Below are 21687 nucleotides of genomic sequence, written 5' to 3' on the forward strand. Positions count from 1 at the left end.
TTGCGAGCTTGCAACTGCGATCGATGATGGCCCAACGACGGGAATGCGTACGTACCATAGGGAAATCGGCCACATACTGAAGAGACCGAAGCGAGAGCGATAATTTGAGTGTAGTAAAAGAGGTCGGTGCCAAGGCAGCATCCATGTAAGCACCGCTATCTGAGACAAGGTCAACAAGGTGACGCATGTTCTCACAAGCGACGTTTTGTGACGTGCTCGGGGATTTGAGTCCACAGCTACTTCAGCTCAATAGTGAGAGCCATGAAATTCAAACACTCCTACCCAGACGAAGGATAAGTCCCTAAATTCAATTCGTCGTTTTTGGGCCCACATTGTGGAAACTTTGTCACCTCCCCCGACAATGCATGATTTCCCTAGCGAGGCATAACCAAGAGCTCGATTATATGTTGGTACGGCTTGTTGTAGACATTAGTAAACTAGATCGCGACTTTGCGATGGGTGGAATTGTCAGGAATGTTTCTTGTCGCGAGGAGCCCCAAGTATGGAAGCTGGCACTTAAAGATGTAAGGGTAGGTGGGCAGAGACTGTGGCGCTTAGACTGAAATCGGACTAAGTTGTTCTCGGCAGTTTCCATTCCACTCAGTGCCTTATCCTCTCCACCATACCATACACGTTCTGCAACCTGCTCATTTCCTCCCAATTTGACTATCCTTTCGCTATGCAACTAGCTACTCTTCTCAGAAGTGGCAAGTACTTATGAATATGGACACTGGGCATGCTGCCTCACTGACAGCGATGCCATGAATGGCTTCCATCTGGACGTGTTTCAACGCGTCTTTACGCGTCTTTAACTCATTGGTGAATGAGAAATAGCATTTATTTATTTCTTTATTTTAGAAAATCGTCAAGCCTCTCACAGCAAACAGGAATCTATGTTACCCAAGGGTCACACCTGTGGTAGAAAAGCTCGTGCATCTGCTTAGGGCGTAGTTTGGCCCCATGTGCGCTCATTAGTTTATCTCCCAACTACCTCTTCCCCCACTTCTGCCTTGCTAATTTCCCCCTGTGCTAGTAACCAAAAAACGCGACTGGAATTCAAAAGCGATGATAATGACCAAGGCCCGATGACAACCACCTCTACTAGTACTGCCAAAAAAGAACCCCCGTGGCCGTCACTATGATGGCCCCACAACAGAAGAAAGTCTGAATCGATTAACCTGGCCCACTCAGAAGGAAAGACTGCCTCGCGAAGTTGTGCGCAAGGGTTGAAGTTCACTTATGGTATCTTCTACCGTCTTATTCACAGCCCGAGACTTCCTCCACTTTCATTAGGTTATGCTCTGTCAAATCAACCTCATCAAAATCGAATTGATGCTCGACTTTTATGCTACCCGTCTCTTGCTCGCACTCAACTCCGTACTTTTCTCGTGAGCCCAAGACTTCAATCCTGCGTTATGCTTTCCGGATCGGGTCTTCTTCGTCACTCCTCGAATTGACCTTTCTGTCTTTTGCTCACCTCAACTCGGTTCATTTCCTCACTTGCAATGACTGCTATTCATTGCAACGTAACCTAGAGTCTCCGCTGTATATCGCCATAAATGTAGTTGTAAATGACGATAAATAACCACGTTTTTCACCAAATTAACAATATTGTAAATGACGAAATCCGACTGGTAAATTACAAAATGCACCCTTGTAAATTGACCGTTTACAATCGTTATCGTGGTGGAGAATCATTAAAAAACAGGTCATCTACCTCCTTTAACGTGGTAAAGGAATCCTGGTAAAATGCAATGGACCACATTGTAAAACACAGTTTTAATCATGTTAAAAATGAGTGTATTATACAATGGTTAAGATGATCTTTTACGCATCACTAATTCCCTCTGTGAGGGGTGATGCATTGAGGTTCACCACGTTGTGTCCCTACCTATATTCGGGACGGTCAGGGACATATTTATCACAACCTGGTCATCGTGGCAGGGTCACGAAGTTCACTGTTTATATGCAAGGATCGATCGATAAAATAGCGATGACAAAAAACGTTGGATGGGCGTGGAAGAAGGGTTTACGCGTGCATGGGATTAACCATGGAAGGCGGGTCCGTCAGAGGATTTGATATTAACCCGTGATGATTCATGTCATATTATGACAGTAATATGACGTTGACAGTTGGATCATAGCGTCAGGTATTTTGTTCTCTCACGATGACATGTTGCAATCGTTCAATTTGTGTGAGTAACTAGGTTCATAAAACCCATTTCGTCATAAGCATCACACGGATCCGCTGAAGCAGTGCATTACAGGATTAACATTACAGTAATCACACCCCAATGATACGAGATACAGGGGCCAGTCCAAATGCGAAGCCGATCGATCGGACTGTATTGCGGGACCTAATCTCACCAGCGCCTTTTGTACGTCTGGGTTAAAAATCTTCACATTGCACTCTTGTGAGTAAAGTTTTCTGTGTAATGAAGCGCTGATAACGATACCAAATTAAGGAGTCCCTTGTAGACCCTGTGGAACACATGAGATACTTACTTAATTTGTGGACTGCAGGAACCCGACAAATCGAAGCGAGAAAGACTTCTTCTACTACAAAGGCTAGTTGTCTAACTAGAAAGGTTGCTTCGCAACCATGACCTTGCTTGTGGATCACTGCTTGCAGGGGTGTATTTTGTTTCTTTTTACGGACCAACGCGCGGCTGCAGTGTGGCGGAGTTGGCCGAATGTATTTGTGTGTTGGGGCATGTGATCAAAAGTGTCAGAATTCCCACGAATTGTGACCTGGGAAGTGACCTTGTAATAATATGTGACCAGCCTCTCTTTAAGGGGAAGTCCAATTGACCCTATGGACCCGCATCTTGAGCGCTTGCTTTTGTTCTTCGCAGCTCGGGATTTTGATCTTCCAGCTGGCCCAATACATGCTGTCTTTGTGGGGCGCCGTTGTACTAACTTCCGCGGGAAGTTTCATTGGCTCGGAGTTGTGTTCCTCTTGTTGTTTAGGATGGTCAGCACCTTAGTACTCCTGTCAAGGTCGTGCTATCGTGAGGCCGTGACACCAAATCACAGAAAACCATAATGAATTAAAAAGAACCGAAAAACACAAATTAGGATACCGTCCATTGCTGCGTTAACCAAAGATTCAGTGGCGCTGTCGATCAAGCAACCACGTAGGATGCAGGAAATTCATAGTGTACATCGCAAGGACGATCATGGAGCCATCGAGCACGTTGAAATACAGTTCAGTGGAGATGACTCTTCCTGTCCAACCGCCGTTGAGCTGTCAAAAGCTAATCAGCCACTTTGGACTGCCACATAAAGATATCGCAGGCAGCGCACCTCGATCGTTCGGTAGATGGATCGAATAAACAAGAATAGCGTGCTAAGGATGAGTCCACATAGCTGTAGTTTCACCTTTTGATGGAATTCATGGGGACGCTTCGGCTCTTGGCCATCCTCGACGATGCCTGGTTCCAGGCTTGGCGCGCTTACCGACACCAGGGGGCTATGAGTCGTATAACGCCAGAGGAATTCAGCCGCTAGGGCGGTATAAAATATAATGGCAACTGGAGAAACATATCATATCAGAAGAAGGGGATGACTGATATGGGCTATATGTATACCAAGTTGAAGGATGATACCGCCTTCCATAATGTGGGCACCATGTGAAGCAGCAGCATCCGTCGAAGCCGCCGATGCCATACCCCCACCGACGGCTTGTATTACCAGCGAAATGGTATCTATCACAATGAAGAGGGTTGCATCTGTAAGGCCTTATCAGCTTGGTTGAAGGGGATAATGAAGCCACTCGGTACACGTACAGAGCTTGGGTGAGAGGCGGCTGTACTGAGTTCCGTACACCTTCACAATAACACCAAAAATGAGGAAATTCGCAGCGCTCAGGAACGTAGGCCTATTCGAGGGATGTGGTAATCAGGACAGGATCTGAACTTGGGCATCATCACGTACGATATGATGGTGGTTGATATTTGGATCTGGAACGGTGGGTAAGAAGGAGGGTTGATCGAGCTCCATAGGCGACCGCTCCATCCGATTAGCTCCCCAACGCCACACAAGACCACAGTTGCAATCAGATACCAGTGACGCCCCAAGACACTTTGTACACAGTGAATCACTGGAAGAATGCCTCAGCCCTGTCATTACCGTGCATGTGGAACATATTTGCATACCAGTGGAGACACCGAAGAGCACGATCATCAAGATACAAATCCACTCAGTGGGACCAGCATTGCGTCGCCCGTCGGGAAGGGAGTAATTGTAAGGACTGGTGCGGTTGGGGTCAGGGTCGACGCGAGTCATTATGCACTGTGATGAACTTGCGCTGTGAGTGGGTCGTAAGATAGCTGGAAGAGTTCGACAAGTTAAGGGGGCGACATGGGTCCTTTTTATAGCCAAAGGGAAGCAGTGACCAGTTGGCGCGTCAGAGTTAAAAATTTGAAATTTTGGTGCGCAGGTCAGAGGACTGGGGAGGTTGCTGACCAAAGTCCCCATGAGGAAGGACATGAAGGCACAGAACGAAGATATGGATGAACCAAATACACCCTTTCTCGCAAGTGTACGAGTCGAACAAATAAACTGTGGACTGCCCTTCAAATGCGGCGCCTAACTTGGAAGAGTTACCCCTTGGTGGTTGGGTTGGGTTGGGGTTGAGGTTGGAAGGGCGCTTCGGGTGCTTTCCTGGGGTTCCACAGACATGGAAAAAGCAGTGCTTTTAAGTTGTCAGTCGACATGAGGAGATCTCGAGGTGCGTTTAACGAAGAGCGGTTTAACGTCATGACCAGGGGCGAGATGACTTTTCTACTCAATGGCCCCTGGATTGCCAAGTCTTTCCAGATGCGGTGCAGTGTCCTACTGCGGCAGTGTGATTTATCTTCGGGAAGTGGTGGTTTCATTCAATCCGATTCCTTATAGCATAGATATATTCAACTAGAAAGGCTGCTTCGCAACCATGACCTTGCTTCACATGGTATTTTCCTGATCGCAGTCACGAGGAGCTCAGAGTTTGTGCTGAACTAGTAGTTGAGAGAGAGGAGAATGACAGTACTGAGTTAAATCAGAGTAGTTGACAAATATAAAAAAATTGAGCTTGTTGAGTTGAATCACGGAGAGGACATTGGAGAACAATGAGAAGGTCAAAGGTGGCTGGCACAAGTGATACACATTGTCTCTCCCTTCGGCGCTTAATGGGAGAGCTAAGAAAGACGGTCCGGAGAATCGCCGCTTGGAGGGAGACCCACTCTCCGCATAGTCACTGACAAGGGGGGGGGGGGGGGTTCTCTAAGAGCAATTATCTCCTCTATACGTGTGGAAAAAGTCGCTTCCTTCCCAGCATTGCTTCCTACCAAATAATATGCCAGGGTGAAAAAAATTTGTCTATATAATGTTACGAAGTCATAGAGGCCGAGGGAGTGTATGCTTGGAGAAGACAAGGGATGCACTAAACGCCTGAGGTTATCGTTGGTCAGAGACAGAAACAAGTCACGTTAAGCAAGCATCACGAGGTCTAATGTAAAATTAAAACATGTGATGTGGAATTTGCAACAGTCATGCAAGTGGTGTCAGTTTTCGGTATTACCTTGCTTTCAAGGTCAGTTGTGATTCTTAGACTGCGAGCAGCTTTCGCTAGGTGGGAAAATCTTCCAGAGTCCGGATCTCTGGTTCAGACTAGGTGCTCAAAAATCGCCCGTACCTCTCCTCGCTGGATCCCGGTGGTCCACTTGTGCTTTACGACTGCGGCATCAATCACGGCCCTTCGATCGGGGGACAATGGATGTTTCGAGCTCCCAAACTTTATGATGGTGGAATGGCCCAGGAAAAGTAGAACAGATTAGTCAAGGGATTGCGAAGCTAGCTAGATCCATTTTGGGCAAAGAGCTCTTTATTACGACATGAAACTTAGTCATGGGTTGTGACGGAAAGGATTTCGTGTACATAAAAGTGAGGTAGGTGATATTATTTCCTTAGGGGAGGTGTGATTGTTCAGTAGCAAGGCTGTCGCTTTACTACAGCGTTGTTGTAAAGTTAGCAACTTTACCCAGATGCACTGGGGACGTTCCATAACTGGAAGTGGATCAGTAATTTGTCTCTAGGTGACTCGCGAGATCATACCACGCGTCAGATCGCACCTAGGCAGCTACCACTGGAGGATGCCCTCGCCTAGCGACTTCCAAACATTCCTCTTCGAGTCCTGACACCCAGACAACTTCGATTCCCGCGGCCTGCAGTTTGGTCGCGCCCTCACACTTCACAAAGTCCGCAGGCTCACCAACTCCAATGATGCAACGACGAACGTTCGCCTCTATCAGAGCGTCAGCGCAAGGTGCGAGCCCTGAGAGTCGGACTGAGCATGGTTCCATGGTAGTGTACACATCAGCGTTTTTCAGCAACTCTTCAATTTCCGGGGGTGACTCCTCTCCAAGAAGCTCTGAAAGCTTTTGTGAAGTTAGACTACGGGCTTTAGTGAGTGCGTTTGCCTCAGCGTGAGTGTTGCCCGGAAGTTCACGAGAGAATCCGGTCTCGAGGACGATGGGAACATCAGAAGTCGAATGTGGGACAGTGATTACGCATCCAACACAGAACGCAGACGGCGTTGGTATGCATTCCTTGGCGCGCTCTAGCGCAAGCTGAAGAAAGAGCAAGCTGTTGGACATGTGTGGGCACTGAAGCGAACCCCGGAACGGTCCGATTCGGTGGTTGGGTTGAACTCCTTGCCAGAATGCGGCGCAAAAGAATTCAAGCGAAGTGTTAGACTGAGTATGATTAAAATGTGCGAATTATCAGGATGGGAAACAATCTGTGAGGAGGACGCCATATGAGTGTTCACATGTTCAAAGCGCCCAGCGCCGTCCAACCACCCAACCCGTATTGCCTCCAAGCCTAGTAACCTCTTTGTTTCCTTGTTCTACGTGTCTATCTTTAGCCTATTCCTCCCACTTACGCCTTCAAAACGTCCCTCTCTTACAAGAGAGGCGACCAGAAGTGGAAAATTTGAAGGGAAAATCACGTGTTCTGGCGCTTAAGTGGTCACTACACTGGCACTCGACTGGCCGATTTCCCTGCCCCTTCTCTCAGGAATAATCGGCTCTTGGGGCGTCTTTCTTCTCAAAGGCTCTGGGGACATTGAGGGTCTGTAATCTGTGAGATGGCTTCTCCAGACTTAACCCTGGACTCACTTTCGGCGCAATTTCCTCTGACTTGGCCTATTCCTACACCACTGAGGAATCCCGATCTTCTGACACCAAAAGATATTCATAGAGAGGAAGATCTGCTCAGAAATGCCTCTTCATTTCGTCTTTGGTGGACAACCATAGCTGCAGTAAGGGATAGCGTTGTCGCTGAACAAAAGGCTGCACCTGCATCTTCTCTTCCTACTCCACTCACATCCCTTATTGGACCCCTTTCCACGCCCGCGGCACGCCTTGGGCTCCAGAAACTTACCTACCTTTACGAGTCTGCCCTCACTCACTTTCCTTCCTCCTTCAAGCTATGGAAAGCCTACCTTCAGATGCGGTGCTTATATGTGTTTGGAAGAGGCTCAAAACCGAAGAGAGCTGGTGGGAGAAATAAATGGGCAGATATGAAGGTGCTTATGGAGGAGGAGGAGTTTGAGTTTGAACAATACCAGAGTGGACTCGATCCCGTTGTTGGATGGAGCGAATGGAAATCTCTGATTGCTGTCTTCGAGCGTGCGTTGATGTGGCTTCCAACGGTAAGGATGAGGCGATTGGATTTTTTTTTTTTTAAGCCGCTTAAGTATTCTGATATTCCTGCTTAGATGCCAAGAATATGGTTACTGTATGTCAATCTGTTTACTCATCCCCAATGTCCAGCCCCAGTACAATACACACATGCTCGAAGAACATTCGATCGTGCTCTTCGGACTCTCCCACCATCTTTGCATGCACGAATTTGGCCTCGGTATTTGTTGTGGGCCGAACTAAAAGGTGGCATGACCACCGTTGTCATATACCGACGATTCCTCGCCATTGATCCATCCCTCACCGAACGATATGTATCCCTCCTCCTTCATGGAAAGCCAGGCTCTGAACTGGAAGAGGTTGGGAGTGATGACGAAGAGCCAGGGGTCAAGACGCAATTCCAGCTGTTACGGACCAGAGGAGCGCAGAACGAGGTCGAGCCTCGTCCTCTGGAGGCTGCTAAACTTTTGTTGTCTTTAGCACGGAAAGCAGCTCGAGGAGAGTATACGTCGCCGGAAGGCAAGTCTCCTTATCAACTGCTTGGTGAATGGCTGGACGTCTGTGAGCGTTTTGCGGACGAAGTGGGTTTGGAGCCTGAGGTGGCAGATGCGGAGCGCGCCGCCGCCAAAGCATCCAAGGACAAGCTCGCTAAAGATGACGCTGAGCGATCAGGCAAAGAAATAGAAAATCAAGATGGCCGCCCCCCACGAGCTCGGCACTTGGTGGTCCATTGATCCGCTTTGCTGGGCCTCCCACATCCTCCACCCCTCCGTCGAGACCGTATGACAAGGACGAAGATCCCGCGAATCCTTCCCTTCTCGACGTAGGGAGGATTGTGAAAGAAGACGGTTTGGCCATCTATAAGGATCAAGCAGGAAGACTTTGGAGTGGCCTCGCCACATATTGGACGAAACGGGGCGAATTCGACCGAGTACGTTCGATCCACAATCTAACAGTCATGTATCTCAACTCAACATTAATTTCCCACCCAAAGGCGCAGGCCACATTCGAAGAAGGAATTGCAACCGTGTTGACCATTCGGGACTTCACCCAGATATTCGATGCATATGCTGAATTTTCGGAATCGGTTGTGTCAGCTTTGATGGACTCACTCGCGGATCCCGAGGAAGACGAAGACGAAGGAGCTCTTGCGGACACTGAGAAAGAGCTTGATGAGCGCATGCGAAAGCTCGAAGAGTTGATGGACCGGCGACCCTTCCTTGTCAACGATGTTCTGATTCGTCGTAATCCTAATGATGTGCAAGAATGGGAGAAGCGGGTGGCACTGTGGGGTGACGATGACGATAAAGTACGTTGAACACTTTGCGTCCCTAACAAGTTTTGCATCGGCTAAAGCTCGGGGGGGAGCGAAGGTGGCAGAGACCTACACTCAGGCGATGGAGACCATTAACCCCCGAAAGGCCACGCCGAATTACCACAATATTTTTGTCAACTTCGCCAAGTTCTATGAGCAAGGAGGAGTAACAGGCACCGCTGTTCCGGACCTCGACAGTGCCCGACGAGTTTTCGAAAAAGGCACAAAGACACCGTTCAGGACTGTGGAAGAATTAGCAGAAGTGTGGTGCGAATGGGCTGAAATGGAAATCCGCAATGAGTCAGTTTTCTTTTGGACGGTGTTTTTTTTTTTTTTGATTGACGTTTTGCTCTCCTGACCTTAATGCCTTTTTTGAAAGAAATTATGACGAAGGGATTCGTGTGATGCAGCGCGCAACCGCGATACCGAAGAACACCAAAATTAGCTACCATGATCAAGTGCGTCCATGGTTTTTTTTTTTTTGCACTATTTCCATGGGCTACACTCTAATATCTCCTGCAGTCGTTGCCTGTCCAAGCCAGACTGTTCAAGTCGCTTAAACTTTGGTCTTACTATGTCGATCTAGAGGAATCTATTGGTACCGTCGAGACCACCAAGCGTGTCTACGATCAAATGCTGGAGCTTCGTATCGCCAACGCTCAGGTATGGGGGCTTGGTTGTTGGATGATCCGACCTCATTGTATCTCCCCAGATAATCGTGAACTATGCTGCATTCTTGGAGGAAAACAAATATTTCGAGGAAAGTTTCAAGGTGAGCTAATAACGTTCTTCAGCTGGTTCCGTTTCTAAATCCCAGCGCATAAAAAAAGGCCTACGAGCGTGGTGTTGAAGTTTTCACCTACCCTATATCATTTGAGATTTGGAACAGCTACCTGTCCAAGTTTGTGAAGCGTTATGTAAGTTTGACAAACGAACCTCCGTTTAGTCCTGATGACGAGCAATTGTCTAGGGAGGCACAAAGTTGGAACGCGCACGCGATTTGTTTGAACAAGCCCTAGAAAAATGCCCTGAGAAATTCTGCAAGCCTATCTTCTTCATGTATGCTCAGCTCGAGGAGGAACATGGCTTGAGCAAGAGAGCGATGAAAATCTATGAGCGGGCCTCTGAGGTTGTGGCGGACGCCGACAAATTTGAGGTACGGGTTTTCGCTTCACAGAAGAATAGCTTTAATGACGCGCTTTATAGATATTTACCGTCTACATTGCGAAAGCTACGGAAAACTTCGGACTGCCTGCAACACGTCCAATCTACGAACGCGCTTTGGAAGTTTTGCCAAACCGTCAGGCAGCACAGATGTGTTTGCGTTTCGCCGCTCTCGAACGCAAGTTGGGTGAAATCGATCGCGCGCGGGCCATCTATGCCCATGCGTCCCAATTTTGTGATCCTCGCGTGGAGCCGAGGTTCTGGACGGAATGGAATTCGTTCGAGATTGAGACCGGTAGCGAGGATACCTTCCGGGAAATGCTTCGCATCAAGCGCAGCGTTCAAGCGCAGTTCAATACTGCAGCGTCTTATTTGGTCGCCAAGACCGAGAATACAAAACAAGGGACTTTGAACGAGCAAGACACCGCTTCAGGCGCACCACTGGATGCCATGGCAGCTGCTGAGCGTGCTACGCTGGACAAGCCCAAAGGACCCTCTTTCGTACCCGCCAAGCAGAGTTTGGCAAATGCGCCTGCGGTGGCCGACGACGAGCCAAGTGTACCTGCAACAAACGCAGACGAAATCCAGATCGATGATGAATTTTAGTTTGTAACTCGGGTCATCCCCCCCCCCCCCCCCCCCAATATACACATGAGCTACAATGCATTTTTGATTCCTCACTTATTCTTTCTGATTCGTCCGGTAAAATATTGTCCTAATCCATGAGGCAGCCTGCACAGCAATAATAATCACACAATGACCTGACACAGCCACGAAATCCGTCTTGACAACATGGACCATGTCAATGTAATGCTGCAGCCACTCGCCTCCCCAGAGCAGGCCAAAGAGACACCATCTATGACAGATGGTTTGCCAAGGGAGCTCGAGGAAGATCTGCGTGCCTATGGATGTAAACTCATACAGCAAGCCGGTTTACTGCTCAAACAGTGAGTTTGTATTACGCCAAAGCTTGTCTACTCAGTAGGCCACTTTCAAGATTGAGATAACTTATCTAACGTATTTTCTTCGCATCACACGTTGCGTTTTCCTGGTCGACACCCTTAGGAAGCAGGTTGCTATAGCCACAGCCCAAGTACTATTCCAACGTTTCTGGTATGTTTCTTCGATGAAACACTTCAGCATTGGGGTCAGTGGGCCATTCTTTTAAGCCATGTCTACATTGGACACCACCTCTGTCACTGTGAATCTTCCCTGCGCAGGACATTGGTATGGGCGCGCTGTACTTGGCTTCAAAGTTGGAGGAATGCCCCATTCGTATGAGGGATCTTATCAATGTTTACGATCTCTTATTGTCTCGGGCGCGGCATCAATACCCTCCACTCTCGGGTTCGCCCTCAAAGCATTCATCGACGAATACAACACCCCATGAACAAGACGCCACCTTCAAGTATACGCCCATGTCGTATTTCTCACAGACGTTTTATGAGCTTAAGGACGCCCTCGTGGTGGGCGAGATGCAGATATTGAAGCGACTCGGCTTCAATGTGCGAGTCCAGCTACCATATGGGACTATGATAAATTATCTCCAAGTGCTAGGCCTAGCGGGCCACGAAAAAGTGCCACAGACTTGTTGGAACCACTTGAACGATGCGTCAGTGCTATCCTTCTGCTTAAAGAGTGAATGCTAATATTTGTACAGCTTGCAAACACCTGTCTATGCACTATTCCCCTTTCCTACGCTGGCATGTGCCAGCATACTCATCACAACACGCATTCAGGGAATACCCTTGCCAGATGGCTGGTATGAACTGTTCGATGTGGAACATGAGGACATGCTCGCTGTCGCCGACCAGGTCCTACGACTCTATCGGGAACGAAGTGAGGAGGATAAAAGAAGATGGACACTGCTTGGTATAGGAGGGAAAAAGGCAGTGCGTAAATGGCTTGATGAAACCGGAACTTCCGATGGGTCATGAATCGTCGCAAGGTTACATTGACGTACTCAAACTAGGCATACATATCCATGCCTCGATACATACCCAATGCAGAACAGCTCCCCACCCATGCATCACTTTTTACGCCGCCGTCCTAATGTACCCTTCTTAACATGTCCTGGGATCCACTCGTTCTCCGGTTCAGAAGACGCTGCCGCAGCACGACGCGCCTGTGATCTTGTTTCTCGTTTGGGTAAGACATTGGGAGATTTAACTTTTGGCTTCCCCCCTGAATCATCAGTCCCCTCGCTAGAGGTGGCTTTCGCATGCTTCTCTTCCACGGCTCTGACAGCTTCTTCGATCTCTTCCGGACTGACCCTCTCGCCTCGACGCAGACGTTCTGCAATCTCAGGTGTCACCTTTATCTTGCGCGTATTGGTGAGAAACCCCGGCGCTCCTTTCCCAAAGCCTGTTTTAGATGGTGGGCGAATATATGTTTTGTCCACATAACGAGCGAAGGCAATGAGAGCAACTAGAGCAATGCCATAGGCCGGAAGTCTGTGACATTGGGATATTATAATAAGCAGGTTTCCAAGTAAAACCCTCACTTACAGAGCAGGATCAAGCCATCCCGTGCCTGAAGGCGTGGGTTTGGACGATGTACTCGACATGGAGTTGAAGCTTCCGGGACACGTCACGAGTGGCTCCCACGGTTTTTGGGCATGGGACAATTCAGTGCCATTGCCTGTGTCGGGCGTCTCAGCTGCTATGGAGTCAAGCGACGAGCCCTCCAAAGGACTCACCGCCCAGGAATGTCCGATAGACCATTCGTCAGATGCGTGGAAAAATATGACACCACCGACTGGCCATCCTCCTGTTACCCCACACTCTCCCGCTAAACTCTCGCAGGAGCGGGAAATATCATCAATACCTCGGACTGATGGATCTAATTGGGCATACCCATCGCAGGTGCAATTTTACTCAGCAATGGCTCGGAAGAACCACAATCCCCAGCCATCCGACATGCGGGTTCTTGTGCCCATACACAATGCTGTCAATGAGCGTGCTTGGAGCGAGTTAATGTGGTGGGAGAAGGGTCAAGGCGGAGAGAAGTGTGGTGGTGTCAAGTTGGTTAGTTTCAAAGGCCGACCACAGGATAGGACGATTCGTGCCTGGTTCAACATCATGTTAGGGTAAGTCGGGCACTAGCGCTTGGCCTTAGCATTTCTGTGCTATATGACTAAAGATTAAACACAGGTATCAAGCACCTTTTGATCGGCATGACTGGATAGTTGAGAGATGTGGCGTACGACAACGTTACATTATAGACTTCTACACAGGGCGCAATGCGACGCCTACTACTTTTGACCAGAAACAATCGGATCCATCATCTCCCCCTAACCTTTCCTTCTACCTGGACGTTCGACCAGCTGTTGATAATTGGGATGGTTTCCGGCTCTGTGCGTTGAAGTTCTGGGAGTCGATCGTCAGATAATCGTGTATGGGAGGATGATTCGCTTGCTGTAATTGTTATTTAAGCCTAGAAACAATGTTATTTGCCTTCATCAATATTGCTATTTCAGCTGGGCTTCTTGTATCCAATGGCACCGTTCAGCCTGAAGTACGCTCGAATCGGTACTGAATAAGACCAGCCGCACAGCATCGGGTAGAGCCGGCTTCAGCTTGGGTTGCTCCAACCAGCTTGCACTATAATTACAACTAACGTAGGACAATGCTGTACATCGATCCAACCATTTCCGGGACTCCTTTGCCTCCTGGTGCACGCCCAGGCATCTGGTGTGACATGTGCTATTCCTCCCTGGGGACCACTAAGCGCTACAAGGTATGCTTAATATTTGATGTTTCCATGTTCCGCGTCATGATAGGTTTTACATCTAGTGCACATCTTGCTCTAATTTCGATTTAGTACGTGCCAATTTAAGCGCCCCATACACTAATTAATTGTGTCTGACAGTGTGACAAATGCGATACTAAAGTAAGATCGTCAGTGATAATTCACAACTCCAGTCATAAGTTTGTGCTGGTTACCCCTCAAAACATGGTTCCACGTCACCAAGGCGTCGACCACAATTCGTATTGTGATATATGTGCCAAAGGCATCTTTGGGATCCGTTACCGATGTGAAGTCTGCGACCCTTCGTTCGACATGGTGTGTCGTTCAGCATGTGTCCCGCTTTTGTTTAACAACTAGTTTTCCCAGTGTGGCGTTTGTTTTGAGCATAACAGGGCCACGCACGACACTCAGCATGACTTCAGAGCCTATGCCAGAGAAGAGGATACTCCCGAGGCAAAGGGCGCACCTGCCAGATCGGACCCACCCCCTTATACAAACGAGGACCCGATAAATGTAGCAGCCTTTGGTCTTCCTGAGACATTGTGCGGTAACTGTCAGAAGACGGTAACTGGAAAGCGCTACCAATGTAGTGACTGCGATACTGGATATGTCCTTTGCGAGTCTTGTTACAAAAGGGGCTTTACAGAGCATATCCCGGGGGTAAAGCACGCCTTTGTCGAGATTTCCGCCCCTACTCGATTAGCTATCCATGTCGTCAACGACATCGAGCATGCTGGCACCCAAAGGTTGCTTGCGCTGCACTATGCGAACTGTGACATCTGCATGAGGCCCATTACTGGCGTGACTCGCCATAAGTGCCTTGTTTGTCCCGACTTTGACGTGTGCGCTAATTGTATGGATACTCACCGTGACCGTCATGACGTATCGCATCCTTTCATCGGTTTCGGTGTTTCAAAGCCATGGATAATTAGATGCATGGCGTTCACAGAAAGCGTTGGCGGCGTACCTACCATTACACCAGCTTCGATCAGTAGCCCTGTTGAACCAAATGTACCAGCAGTCCATCCAGCACGATGCAACTTGTGTCTGAAGAGCATTGTTGGCATCAGGCACAAATGCTGTGCATGTCCTGGTAAGTGGACTCTGTTCTGTTCGTCATGACCGACTTGGTTACATTTGTCACACGAAATCTTTTCAGACTTTGATTCCTGTGAAAGTTGCTTCTCGTAAGACTCATTCTACGATATTTGAAGCTCTAATCCTAATAGTTGGTGATTTAAGACGAATTTCCACTGCTCACCCCTTACACCGCTTCGTCCACGTTAAGGACCCAAAGGATCTAATGCCTCCTCAAAAGAAGTCTGATAGTCCCCACGGGATCTCTTGTAACAATTGCCAACGCCCCATCACCGGTATCCGATACAAGGTACGGCATTCTCTCGGCATGATGCTTGGAACTCATTCCCTCCCAGTGCATGACATGCGAGAACCCCGTCAATTTTTGCGAAAATTGCGAAGCATCCCCCGTCCCCGTCCATCCAACCTCACATCCACTTGCCAAGTTTAAGGAAGTTTCCTCCGGGAATGATGGCTTCACGTCGGTTACCACTCGCATGCTCAAGAAGGATCGAACGACCTCGAACCGAACACAGCCGCTCACTGAATCAAATCTTGATAGATGGAATACAAATCGTGCGGTGCCGTCTCCTCCGCGTCGTCGAGTTCCATCCGAGTCGGATACGCGGAGCACAGTTACGAATACTACGAACACTACGAACACCACCACTCGTAGATCAGCACTGACGGAGGAACCGGATCAATGCCCCGTATGCTTCGAGGAACGGAAAGGTCAGATGGTCGCCGGATCATCCTGCGGGCACATGCTTTGTCGAGACTGTCAGAACGATGTACTGGCGGTTGCGAAGTCGACTGGTGATAAGCCGAGGTGCTATTCCTGTCGACGGTTATATGACTGAGGGGCTTCATGTTTATGATTGTATCGGCTTTGCCTTGTGTTTCGCTTTTGGATTCAAATTTGACTATGCATGCGACTTCGTATACGCGTGGAAAACGCTGAACTCGGCCAACGAAAACCAAAAGCGCATGGTCTAAGATGCCTTGATTTGTTTTCCACCGGCAGCGCTGTGTGAGTGCGCTCGGTCAACAAGTCTGCGAGGTGTCAAAACCATGATGAGGTGCCAGCCATCGTTGGTATCCCCAACAAGTTGGTGATTTCGGGTCACATTGTGCCACGAGCTTCACATAATACACTGGTTGAACCCTCGGCGCGCGAGGCATTATTTCTTTCCCCCATGTCTTTCAATTTTTAATGGCGAAGGAAATGGGCGGAACGAGTTGCAACTGCCTGGCAGATATCGGGAGAAACGGCTGAACAAAATTTTGAACTTAGCGAACAAGCCCGAGGCCGATCATACCCATTTCTGCGCTAGAAGTTCGAATACATTGGGCGCACGTGTTGTTGCTCAGTAAAAAACGGGCGCTTTGACCTTGACTTCGCCTGATCATATCGAGCTCATGCTGGAAGAGTTTTACCCAAGTGTGCAGATTGCCAAAAACCACAGGACACACAGCATAATGCAAGCTGGTCACTTTGAGGTGATGGCAATGTTTAACCCAATGAGACGACTCAACTTATCTAATGAGGCACATGTCTTATAGCTCTCCATAACGTCTTTTGTTACGGCCGGGGCGGGTTTCACAATAGACTAAGACCAGACCAAATTAACCGTAACTGAACATCGTTAACGCCTGGATGTCCAGGCGCTACGATATTTCAGCTATGAAATTCCGCTCTGCTACCTCCGTCGATGCTTCCAAGACAGACCTTTGGTGGGGAGCATCAGGCTCACAGATTGGGATGAGATTATGCTCTTGACTCTCTTCAGAGTCGCCCTTCTTTTTCTGCGACTTCGATTGTCAAGTTACGACGGAGGACACACATCCACTGATTCCTGACGGAGCCTCCTAAATAAGGGTATTTAGGGATACTCTGCTTAAAGGGAGCCTGGCTAGTCGTTCCAACTTCATCCCCGAGCGTAGATTCACCACAGACACAACATCGGTCTGTGTTCGGGATGAGTCTATCCCATGATTGGCAGACCGATGGCGCCCGCCTGTTATGTTGTTTTCCTGGGTAATTATAAACACCGAGCTGAATCAATACGAGCCCCAGACAGCATAGCATCATAGAGCTCAGGCGGAGGGCAAGATTCGAAGCAGAGGCTGCCAGACAAAGGTTAGGGGCGTCCTGTCCGAACGAAGTTTCCGCCTGAGCATGTCATTTGCACTATGATGCGTGTTATAAGCGCCCGAAGTGGCACCACAGCGGCGTGGAGAGCGTACGCAGCACGATGAAATGGGACAGAAGCTCTGGAGGGGGCGGAGGCCACCTATAACCTATCTGGCTCTAGTAGGCGGCACATGTCATGCCTGCGATCAGTGGCGTGGACTTCGGATAACGGTTAGCCAAATGGAGGAGGTCTTATCTGCTGCGCCCTCCAAATCAAAATATTACAAATTTGCTACCTGAGCCTTCACAATATCTGACCTGCATGGATACCAAAGCCCTACGTCCCTCTGTTGTGGGGTGTCCATCACTTCGAGATATTTAATAGGAAGTCTTACAACCGGCGTGCTGCCATGTGAATTGTGAAAAGAGTGTCACGACTCGCGAAAATCAGCGGAGTAACAGCGCGTGACACCTTCCACTCCCTCTCGTCAAGGAATGCCCTTCCTCAGGCCCAACGACGTGAGTTCCCGTCCTCGTCTCATTTCGGAGATATCTGGACTTGCGTGATGGCAATGCTCCCCGGGGCAAACACGAGACTGTCCCCAAGTTCCAGACGCATCCTCATACCCATATCGTTCATTCCAGATCTAGACCTCTCACTTTATTGACCCGATAACCAGCAGCAGGATTGTTTTCAAATCAAACAATGCCATCTTTCAAGTCAAATGCCGTACTTCTCTCGGTCGACTGTTCGGAGCCTTCGGCTTCCTGGAATTGTGGTTCAGCTGCCAGAACTGGCTTGAGCATGATCTACCATGGGTCATGAGCTAGAGCGTGACTAAACCCAGTGACAAGCTCAATGCTGTCTCTGGGGCAGCAACTTCGCAGCGTTTCTGCTTATTTCACTACCAGATTCCATTTTTGCCTAACAAGCTGCGAACTACTTGAAGGGGTACTGTATGCGCAAGATTCTGAGATCACCCGTTGTTTGCACTGATCTCTATCACGTTTCCGCCCCTGTCTCCTCTCTCCAATATCTGTCTGACTCGTTACCCGTCCGGAAAAATGTGTGTGAGTCTGGCCACGCAGATCGTCGTTGGGGAAGATGGACCCTTGCTAGCCAGCGTTTGCTTATCTGTATGTGGGCACAGTGGAAGACTTGAACCAGAATGGCTTAACTTCATCACAACAGGATTACTCTGGGTCAATTATTCTGGATGTTCTGGTCCAACCCACGGAAGAAGTCATAGACTATCTTACAGAAGGCACAGGCTTTCTGCCTTCGCACTTTGTCCTTGGCGGTAAAAACACACATTCATGCATGTCCACGCCAGCTTCATGACGACCCGATTTTTTTAGACGATGTCTTGGAATTCCAGGATGTCCGTCAAAGGGTGCAGGATACCATTCATGGTCAAAATCTAGTCGGCTATGAGCTTTGGATGTCTCTGGAGGTATCGTCTTTCTACCTAGTACTCTTGTCTACGAAATTAAGCCATCTCCAGTCCCTCCAGCTAAGGCATCCCGCTAACAAGACTCGAGATGTTGCGACGTACCTACCTTTACTAGAGGGACTGATTCCAGGGTAAGAGAGATTCGAACGTCGTGTAGTTTCAAGCATCTGATGTTTACATTAGGGAGGACAATTTCAAGGAAATGGTACGACAATTTCTCGGCCGAGACATTCATGAGCGTATTGAGACTGCTGTACGTGATTTGGGGTTTTTATAAATTATTAACTGAGGCACTCGTTCCACAGACGGAGGATTCTTTCGCTGCTATGGCGCTGTTCAAGTTATGCGAAACCGATTGGGAGGCGTCGATTACAAATAACGTTTGGCCCTGCATTCTTCCTCCGCCAGAATACCTCCAATGGTACACTTAATAGGTCCGCTTGCATCCTTCGATGGTTTGAACCGAAACTGTCGTCTTGTCTTTCCAATTGAAGCACGTCAGAGTATGCTGTCCAACATCACAATTGCATCTGTTTGAAATTATGCGTCTAGAGTGTTCCACCAATGAATGCGTTTGCCAGCAGGTTCTAGATGCTGGGGAATGTTCTTTACACCCGCAACCCATCACATCCTTCCATCTAAATCGTACGTGCCAGATTCTGCTGATCCCAACATGGCACTTCGAGGATGTGCTGATTCAGTCTAAAAAGTCCTATCGGTGCTTTTCAGGACGTCGCTCCACTCGATCATGGTTTGATTCATCTCGGCCATCCTGTCACGGACATCCTTTTCAGCATCAGACCCAAGAAAGAGTCTTTTTGGCCATGGCCGAATATTACTTTCCGTAACGTCCCCTGCGTGGTCCTCGCTACTGGAAGTGGAACGCTCTCCCGTCATGATCCCTTCGCCTCCGACGACCGCCGTGACCACTTCAGCAAGCTTATCAGGATCACCTAACTGCGTGCCGGGCAGTTTTTTCATCCGCGATTCTAGATCGCGGCGGAATGCATCATAGTCTGAGATGCGAATGTGATTAGGGTGAGATGGCACTATCACGGGATTCCCGACTATTCCTTCGGTGTGGAACCCCCCTGGAATGAGAGTGAGGACGCGGATGTTAAATGGAGCAACTTCAGCTGCTAGCGTCTCTCCCAATACTAAACATTGCGTCGGGTTAGTAACGATGAGGACAAAGGATCGAGTTCAAAAGAATTACAGTTCACCGCAGCTTTTGAAGTCGAGTACGCGCCAATTCCCTATTGCGAATGAATATGAGTTGATCGGTAATACCTGAAATTCTACGGGACACGCTCACAGGTGCGATTCTCCAGCCTGATCGACTGCCCATGATAACAATGATGCCTGAGACCATGTTAGAGAGTGAGAATATCGTTGTAGGGCGCAGTCGAACAACACACCCTCTCTCCGTTGCCTCATATATGGCAAGAATGCCTTTGCGACCGCCAAAACGCCAAATACGTTAACTTTATACTGTTGTTCCAAGCCTTCTGGGCTGGGTTAACGCGTTGGGTTGGGTTGGGTTGTTTAGAGCGAATGACGAATATATAGGTATGACAAGAAGGGCTGCTTACCCTATCTCCTCCAGAGGTCCAAGCACTCCAGATCCCGCATTGTTCACAACTATGTCCACACGTTTGTAGACGGCCTCCGCATCCTCCGCTACTTTGTTAATGACATCCATCGGATCGGTTACGTCAAGCCTCATAACTGTCGCTCCTGCGGCCTTGAGGCCATCGAGATGCTCAACTCTACGTGCAGTGGCTATCACTTTGTCGCCAAGCGCAAGAGCTCTGTGGGCAATGCGTCTCCCAAAACCCGATGAGCAGCCCTATCAAGGGGGTGATTGGACGAAATTTTGCATTTAGAGATTGAGGCGCATCGTGATACACGGCAGGATCGGTGATCAGAATTCAGAACGGCAGCTTGGGTGGCCGTTCGTACCGTAATAAACCAAACTCGTGTTTTGTCCATGGATGAAGCTGCAGCGGGAAGTTGCGGGTTCAACGAAGTTGTTTACTTCCTAGTTATAACACGGGGGCCACAATATCTCTAGCAGCCCAGAATCCTTTTCTGGCAATTGCAATATCCCTTCCTTAGAGAGAGGCTGGTCACCTGCCTAGCGATAGACGAATAGACGAATAAATTGGCCCACTCCACTACCCTGTAGCTAAGGTAAGACATACAAATCGACCTCGTTGGTCCGTAAAAAGAGAGAAGGAAAGCAAAATAGGCAAACACAATTGGTCACGTGTGACTATTTCCTCTGCTCACGGTGTTCTTGCATACACGGCAATAGAGTCGTTCAGGGTCCAGCCACGGGGATGCGGGGGTGGATGCCGCTTAGAAGACCTATCTTGCGGTCTTGCTGTCATTGGCTTAAGTTTTAGTAGGGTCTAGAGCGTTGCCTCCTTTCCCTGCGCAGTAGTGGCCCAACTGCCGCATGGGTCGTGGGCAGGCAACAAAGGGAATATGATCGTCTATCAGCCGCTTATCTCAACCAAAGGCAGTGACTCTTAATCAAGGGGGGGCGTTTTGACAGTTGAAGTCGGGTATTATTGGAAGGGCCTATCTACTCGAATTTGAGTCGCCTTGCATGTGATGCTGGTTGCTGTGCCGTCGTGGGGGCTCCCCTTAATTCAAGCATGCGGCCTGTTGTCAACTTATCCCTGACTCAGCGGCCCACTGTGTGTAGGGAAATTGGACGATTGTGAACCGACCAGCAGGTATGCAGTCACGACATAACGTTGCTTAGCCATACATGCCAAAACATTTTGGGGTTCGCCAAACCAACTTCACAATGGGCGCGTGCTTCGGGAAGGGGCTAGTTGTTCACTGAACAAACACCCGAGGGGTTTCTTTGATGCAATGCCGAGATTACTTGGTGGTAATTGTATGACGCTTGTTTCCGTCAACGCACTGACCCCAAAAATTGGTGTATTATGTTGTATCAATATCTCTGTAGCCCTCCCGGCCCCGGGGGCATGGTGAAGTGACTACAAACACATAGATCCAAAGTAGGCGGTTGGACGGCGTTCTGCGTATAAATAGAGGCTGCTGTGTCCTTGCGCCATCCGATTCCATTTTTCT

The 21687-nt window shown here is 48.8% G+C and overlaps 10 protein-coding genes across 10 annotated transcripts; 6 read left to right on the forward strand and 4 right to left on the reverse strand.

Annotated features, from left to right (window-relative positions):
* Positions 1–3109: 3109 nt before the first annotated feature.
* On the reverse strand, positions 3110–4287 carry EI90DRAFT_3137204 (RTA1 like protein-domain-containing protein; the record flags this gene model as incomplete). Its single annotated transcript, XM_039064837.1, has 6 exons — positions 3110–3247; positions 3307–3533; positions 3591–3731; positions 3789–3880; positions 3937–4102; positions 4158–4287. 6 exons carry the CDS (start codon positions 4285–4287, stop codon positions 3110–3112), a joined length of 894 nt encoding a protein of 297 aa, XP_038908115.1.
* Positions 4288–5516: 1229 nt separating this feature from the next.
* On the forward strand, positions 5517–6176 carry EI90DRAFT_3093110 (uncharacterized protein). The gene has a single exon (XM_039062462.1). The coding sequence runs from the start codon at positions 5535–5537 to the stop codon at positions 5817–5819; it is 285 nt and encodes a 94-aa protein (XP_038908116.1). The 5' UTR covers positions 5517–5534; the 3' UTR covers positions 5820–6176.
* Positions 5824–6638, reverse strand: EI90DRAFT_2980903 (diaminohydroxyphosphoribosylamino-pyrimidine deaminase; the record flags this gene model as incomplete). The annotated part of the gene is made up of 2 exons (XM_039055984.1): positions 5824–6048; positions 6114–6638. One exon carries the CDS (start codon positions 6636–6638, stop codon positions 6114–6116), a length of 525 nt encoding a protein of 174 aa, XP_038908117.1. The 3' UTR covers positions 5824–6048.
* Positions 6639–6849: 211 nt separating this feature from the next.
* On the forward strand, positions 6850–10843 carry EI90DRAFT_3093114 (protein prenylyltransferase). Its single transcript, XM_039062463.1, has 11 exons — positions 6850–7696; positions 7763–8407; positions 8476–8616; positions 8680–8994; positions 9059–9300; positions 9380–9458; positions 9523–9663; positions 9713–9772; positions 9831–9917; positions 9971–10156; positions 10207–10843. Exons 1-11 carry the CDS (start codon positions 7130–7132, stop codon positions 10768–10770), a joined length of 3027 nt encoding a protein of 1008 aa, XP_038908118.1. The 5' UTR covers positions 6850–7129; the 3' UTR covers positions 10771–10843.
* Positions 10844–10974: 131 nt separating this feature from the next.
* On the forward strand, positions 10975–12101 carry EI90DRAFT_2951066 (cyclin-like protein; the record flags this gene model as incomplete). Its single annotated transcript, XM_039055403.1, has 4 exons — positions 10975–11111; positions 11230–11311; positions 11385–11776; positions 11825–12101. 4 exons carry the CDS (start codon positions 10975–10977, stop codon positions 12099–12101), a joined length of 888 nt encoding a protein of 295 aa, XP_038908119.1.
* EI90DRAFT_3159893 (uncharacterized protein) lies at positions 11849–12730 on the reverse strand (the record flags this gene model as incomplete). Its single annotated transcript, XM_039066253.1, has 2 exons — positions 11849–12617; positions 12672–12730. 2 exons carry the CDS (start codon positions 12728–12730, stop codon positions 12194–12196), a joined length of 483 nt encoding a protein of 160 aa, XP_038908120.1. The 3' UTR covers positions 11849–12193.
* Positions 12721–13567, forward strand: EI90DRAFT_3093118 (cytochrome c/c1 heme-lyase). The gene is made up of 4 exons (XM_039062464.1): positions 12721–12804; positions 12863–12954; positions 13020–13251; positions 13316–13567. The coding sequence occupies exons 3-4, from the start codon at positions 13047–13049 to the stop codon at positions 13552–13554; spliced, it is 444 nt and encodes a 147-aa protein (XP_038908121.1). The 5' UTR covers positions 12721–12804; positions 12863–12954; positions 13020–13046; the 3' UTR covers positions 13555–13567.
* A 1256-nt stretch (positions 13568–14823) lies between these two features.
* Positions 14824–15941, forward strand: EI90DRAFT_3093120 (uncharacterized protein). The gene is made up of 4 exons (XM_039062465.1): positions 14824–15007; positions 15074–15101; positions 15157–15301; positions 15348–15941. Exons 1-4 carry the CDS (start codon positions 14851–14853, stop codon positions 15849–15851), a joined length of 834 nt encoding a protein of 277 aa, XP_038908122.1. The 5' UTR covers positions 14824–14850; the 3' UTR covers positions 15852–15941.
* Positions 15942–18317: 2376 nt separating this feature from the next.
* Positions 18318–19010, forward strand: EI90DRAFT_2951023 (uncharacterized protein; the record flags this gene model as incomplete). Its single annotated transcript, XM_039055400.1, has 5 exons — positions 18318–18416; positions 18460–18569; positions 18621–18710; positions 18763–18832; positions 18885–19010. Coding segments are annotated over 5 exons (495 nt in total), but the record flags the coding sequence as incomplete, so codon positions are not given.
* On the reverse strand, positions 18888–20821 carry EI90DRAFT_3294681 (NAD(P)-binding protein). Its single transcript, XM_039067444.1, has 7 exons — positions 20784–20821; positions 20542–20716; positions 20172–20428; positions 19998–20092; positions 19895–19941; positions 19796–19835; positions 18888–19736 (listed from the first exon to the last, which is right to left on the reverse strand). Exons 2-7 carry the CDS (start codon positions 20569–20571, stop codon positions 19282–19284), a joined length of 924 nt encoding a protein of 307 aa, XP_038908124.1. The 5' UTR covers positions 20572–20716; positions 20784–20821; the 3' UTR covers positions 18888–19281.
* Positions 20822–21687: the final 866 nt, after the last annotated feature.

The sequence above is a fragment of the Cantharellus anzutake genome (genome assembly GCF_015039405.1).
Source record: "Cantharellus anzutake strain C23 chromosome Unknown EI90scaffold_182, whole genome shotgun sequence".
NCBI lineage: Eukaryota > Fungi > Basidiomycota > Agaricomycetes > Cantharellales > Hydnaceae > Cantharellus > Cantharellus anzutake.

Coding starts and splice junctions, on each gene's coding strand:
- EI90DRAFT_3093110 (XM_039062462.1), top strand. CDS start 5,535: ATGCAAGTGGTGTCAGTTTTCGGTATTACCTTGCTTTCAAGGTCAGTT.
- EI90DRAFT_3093114 (XM_039062463.1), top strand. CDS start 7,130: ATGGCTTCTCCAGACTTAACCCTGGACTCACTTTCGGCGCAATTTCCT. Junction 9,459..9,522: donor AAATTAGCTACCATGATCAA/GTGCGTCCATGG, acceptor TATCTCCTGCAG/TCGTTGCCTGTCCAAGCCAG. Junction 9,664..9,712: donor TTCGTATCGCCAACGCTCAG/GTATGGGGGCTT, acceptor GTATCTCCCCAG/ATAATCGTGAACTATGCTGC.
- EI90DRAFT_3093118 (XM_039062464.1), top strand. CDS start 13,047: ATGGCTCGGAAGAACCACAATCCCCAGCCATCCGACATGCGGGTTCTT. Junction 13,252..13,315: donor CTGGTTCAACATCATGTTAG/GGTAAGTCGGGC, acceptor AGATTAAACACA/GGTATCAAGCACCTTTTGAT.
- EI90DRAFT_3093120 (XM_039062465.1), top strand. CDS start 14,851: ATGGCGTTCACAGAAAGCGTTGGCGGCGTACCTACCATTACACCAGCT. Junction 15,008..15,073: donor CAAATGCTGTGCATGTCCTG/GTAAGTGGACTC, acceptor AAATCTTTTCAG/ACTTTGATTCCTGTGAAAGT. Junction 15,102..15,156: donor TCCTGTGAAAGTTGCTTCTC/GTAAGACTCATT, acceptor TGGTGATTTAAG/ACGAATTTCCACTGCTCACC.
- EI90DRAFT_3294681 (XM_039067444.1), bottom strand. CDS start 20,571: ATGGACAAAACACGAGTTTGGTTTATTACG. Junction 20,093..20,171: donor GGACCTCTGGAGGAGATAGG/GTAAGCAGCCCT, acceptor GCGTTAACCCAG/CCCAGAAGGCTTGGAACAAC. Junction 19,942..19,997: donor TATGAGGCAACGGAGAGAGG/GTGTGTTGTTCG, acceptor ACATGGTCTCAG/GCATCATTGTTATCATGGGC.